The following is a 4,097-nucleotide window of genomic DNA, read 5'->3' on the forward strand; positions in this document are numbered from 1 at the left end:
TTATCTAAAAGCTTGAACTGATTTAACACTCCTTTATTTGCTAGGTGGGTAATGCAAAAAGGAACCAGACTGTACGGTCATTAATAAGGAAATTATAGATTTCTTAGTCCTACGTCATTTTTCTCTTCTTACAAAGAAGTGGATGGGAGGGAGAAAATATTCATTGCAACGGTGATACCACGTCAAACTTGTCACAACCCAATCAAAGCGCCTGCATTTCATCAAGTGCCGTATATTTCATCGATTCTCATGAATAATGCCCCACACTAGCCACTGCATTTAGGCTTTGGATTGGTATGACCATTGCAAGCCTCCTCCACCTCTAATTAACATTATCTATAATCAAGAAAACATCAATGGTTTATGATCGTCTCAGATGACGGGTCCATGAACTTCATAAACAAATGCGCATATGTGGCTTGATTGTTGATGTGATACAGTAAAGCTGAGAAATTCTGAAATAAGTGCATTGGAAATAAATAGATAAGGAGATCTTGAACGATGTCTTCAACAAGAGGTACATCCGGTGCTTGCCAGCTAGCTTGTGTACCTAGCATCTTTATAACTCAAGCTTGCAAAGTGATGAGTTGGAAACTTTATATCTAACATATCTTTATAACTAAAGATATCCATGAACTTTATGCCACCAAATACATAATACAACCACCATAGAACATGCATTACACCCTCACATAACACCCATCTTAAGGATCATAACTGCTATAAGCTCTACTTTAACACGTTACATACTATTGACATGCTCAGCAGAGACTCATGTGCCCTCTGTAGCTTGACACTTACTGATAGAAATTCAGAGATTGATCAAGTGCATCTTCGTACTCCGTGGATGACAAATGATAACGAATTTGGCTCTGATCTTCCGTGAGAAGCTGAAGAGCCCTAGGAAGTGGCGGCATGCTCACCTCCAGGACTCCCTCTAGGATGCGCACCAACTGTCCCATTGTTGGCCTGTGACCTTCAGAGTCTTGAATGCACCAGCAAGCAACTCTACAGACACTGGTTAGCTCTTCAGTGTCATCAGCACCATTCAATCTATGGTCCAATAAGCTAAATATATCGCCTTCAATAATCTTTCTTGCAGCCCACGAAGGATAAAAGATGTTGCTACCATCCACGGAGTGCGTTGTGTTTCGCTTGCCTGATACCAGTTCAAAGAGCATCATCCCAAAGCTGTAGACATCGACCTTGGAGGTGATTGGTAGGCCTGAGATCCACTCGGGTGCGAGATAGCCAACAGTTCCCCTCATGGTTGTCAGTACCCTGCTGAAGTCACGACCGACGAGCTTCGCCATGCCAAAGTCTGCAACTTTGGCGCAGAAGTCCCTGTCTAGAAGTATGTTATCTGGCTTTATGTCGCAGTGTATGATGCACTCCCGGCACTTCTCATGGAGGTAGGCTAATCCTCTCGCAATCCCAAGAATAATTTGATACCTCATCTTCCAGCAGAGAACTGCGGAATTGTTTCGAAAGAGGTGATAGTCCAGGGAACCTCCTGACATGAACTCATAAACTAGAAGCCTTTTGCAGCCCTCGGAGCAGAAACCGCGAAGGCGAACCAGATTGACATGTTGAATAGCAGCCAATGTGCTCACCTCGGTTCGAAATTGCTTCTCTCCTTGTCTCAAGCCGTCAAGCTTCTTCACAGCTACATCGGTTGAGTCAACTAATGTCCCTCTAAAAACAGAGCCAAACCCACCACTGCCCAACATCTCAGAGAAGTTCTTGGTCGCACGCTGCAAATCGCCGTAAGGAAACAGAATCAAAGAACCCTCAACTTGTTTTGCCATCCGAATTCGTTTACTCCTTTGAAATGCCCAAAATAGTCCAACAAGAACACACAAGATGCCAAGAATTCCACCGATGACACCAAGAGTTAGATCAATTACCAACTTATGCGAGCTACCTGAACCTGGGAAATCAGAAGCAGCGAGCCGAAGATAAAGAGTACCAGCTCCACTATCATCATCATAGAGTTGCACAAGGTTCCAAAGGTCCGCAGTCCAAATTGAGCATCCACTTACATAAGCATACGCGTTACAAGAGCAATCGTTCAAGCAAGCTTGTTCACAGTTTTCAGCACTCCCAACAGTCAAGTTCTGTGGATTGGCAGGCAATCTCATATTGGTCATCCCAAGGAATCCATCCCCTTCTCCACCGTCTGAGCTTTTTTTACTGCATCGCAAACTGGTTTTCCGCACGCACCCTGAGCTCCAAACATTGAGCTCCCATTCTTTCATTGAAGCTGGTTCGAAACCAGGGGTGCATTTGCAAATATTATCCGAGCTTTTCTGGTCGCAGATACCAAAAGTGCGACATAAAGAGTGGACATCACATTGAGGCACGGGTTGAGAAGAGATTGACTGCCACTCCTGGGTGCTGTCCAGCCAATACCGTTGTGTTAATAGCCCAGTTGAACCAATCATAGTATGAGTGATGAAAGAACTGTACAAGATGGTATACGTGCCATACATCCGCTGCTCGTTGTCGATGAAGGTGAGGTTGAAGGGAGTGTTTTCGTTAGTAGCAGGGAGTGCAGGGAAGTACTGGCCGTTCCAAACACCACTGCGCCAGTAAATTTCATAATTATTCCACAGTAATACATATTGCTTGGATCTATCAGGGCTCAGACTCAGAGTGAAAGGCCCGGGGGCAGGGTTCTCAGGAGTCTCCCAAGCAGTGGCACTCTGACACTCCCCTGTGAGCTTGTTAAATCCAATCCATCCTTCTGGCATGACTATGTCAGTCGGGTGATCAAAACTCTGCCAAATTGTAGTGTTTGACCCATCTCTTATAACAAGATTTCCGGTGTCATGAAGCACTGCAACTGTCGAATCCGATGTTGATGGAATTGAATTGGATGACCAAACTGGGATTTTGGAACCGTTGAGGAGGACTAGGTTGCCATCTTCTGAGATTTTGAACTCGGCAGAGGAGGTGTTGGAGATGGGTGTTGCTCTGTTCGCCACCCAGATTACAGTTTGGACTGGAATTTTTTTGTACCAGATGCCCACGTAGTAGTTACGAGAATTACCCGGTGTGAAGAACCCCAGCTCAAAGTTGCCTTCTTTGGACGCTATGGTCTGGTTTCCAGAGAGGGACTGGCCTGAAGAGATGTTATCAGTTGCCGCACAGTGTTGGATGCTGAGAGAAGAGAGGAGAAAGAAGAGAAGAAGAGAGATAGAAAGAGAGGAACATGGCCTCTTCTTAGTATCCATAGGGGCAGAAGCATGCAGCGAAAGCCAGCCTGCCGATGTAAAATGTAAATGAATAAGAGGAAGTAGCTGCGGCTTTTTATAGGTTATTTTAATGTCAGTCAAATTTCCATTCATTAAAAGGGTGGACTAAATTTCTTTTCCTGACGGGTTGTTTCTTTGTCAACTTTGAAATGTTCTATGTCATGTCCTTTTTTTTGGTCCCCTCCCGCTCTTTTCAATGTTTACTAGTTATGCCATTACGCTTAGTCAAAGAACCAGTTTATGCAACCATCATTCTATTTATAATTTTAGGGTTCATGAGAAGATTAACTGATGGATTTCCTTGGGTGTTCAGAAAAGGAGAAAAGTTGCATAAAGAAGTCAGAAAGTCTGCAGAGTATTACGGAAAAAATAGGTGACAAAAAATATAGATAAAACTTGGACCGGCCATGAAAAAAATTATGATCGAACTGATATTTATCAAAACTGTGTAAATACCCCTAGAGTTTATCTATTTCTATTTTTTTAGTATTTTAATGTGTGCTTAAGTGCGCATGGCGCTTCGGAGATGTGGCAAACGATGATGGTCCGACCATAGAAGTTTTATCCAACGAACACAAGATAAACCAGAGTCAAAACCCCTTTCTACGCCACTAATAGAAAGTTTCTACCCAAACGACATGAACAAACAAATGAAGTTCGAGTAATTAACGTGTCAAGCACGGTGAATGATCGACATCTAGTTGTTATGAAGGATTAATACCCTGTCCACGTCAAAACTTCATATGGAAAAAATCAATAGGTGCTTCCGCCAGTCATACCATTATACTTGGTCAAAGAATCAGTTTATGGAATGATCATTAATTTACCCATCAACCAAGC

At 43.3% G+C, this 4,097-nt stretch overlaps 1 protein-coding gene across 1 annotated transcript; it reads right to left on the reverse strand.

Moving 5' to 3' along the window:
* Window positions 1–727: 727 nt before the first annotated feature.
* LOC105037764 (G-type lectin S-receptor-like serine/threonine-protein kinase At2g19130) lies at window positions 728–3,245 on the reverse strand. Its single transcript, XM_010913392.2, has one exon. The coding sequence runs from the start codon at window positions 3,234–3,236 to the stop codon at window positions 798–800; it is 2,439 nt and encodes an 812-aa protein (XP_010911694.2). The 5' UTR covers window positions 3,237–3,245; the 3' UTR covers window positions 728–797.
* Window positions 3,246–4,097: the final 852 nt, after the last annotated feature.

Source organism: Elaeis guineensis, chromosome 2 (genome assembly GCF_000442705.2).
Source record: "Elaeis guineensis isolate ETL-2024a chromosome 2, EG11, whole genome shotgun sequence".
In the NCBI taxonomy this organism is placed as follows: Eukaryota; Viridiplantae; Streptophyta; class Magnoliopsida; order Arecales; family Arecaceae; genus Elaeis; species Elaeis guineensis.

Bases quoted from the DNA above. Each gene is read 5' to 3' on its own strand.
- LOC105037764 (XM_010913392.2), bottom strand. From the start codon at position 3,236: ATGGATACTAAGAAGAGGCCATGTTCCTCTCTTTCTATCTCTCTTCTT.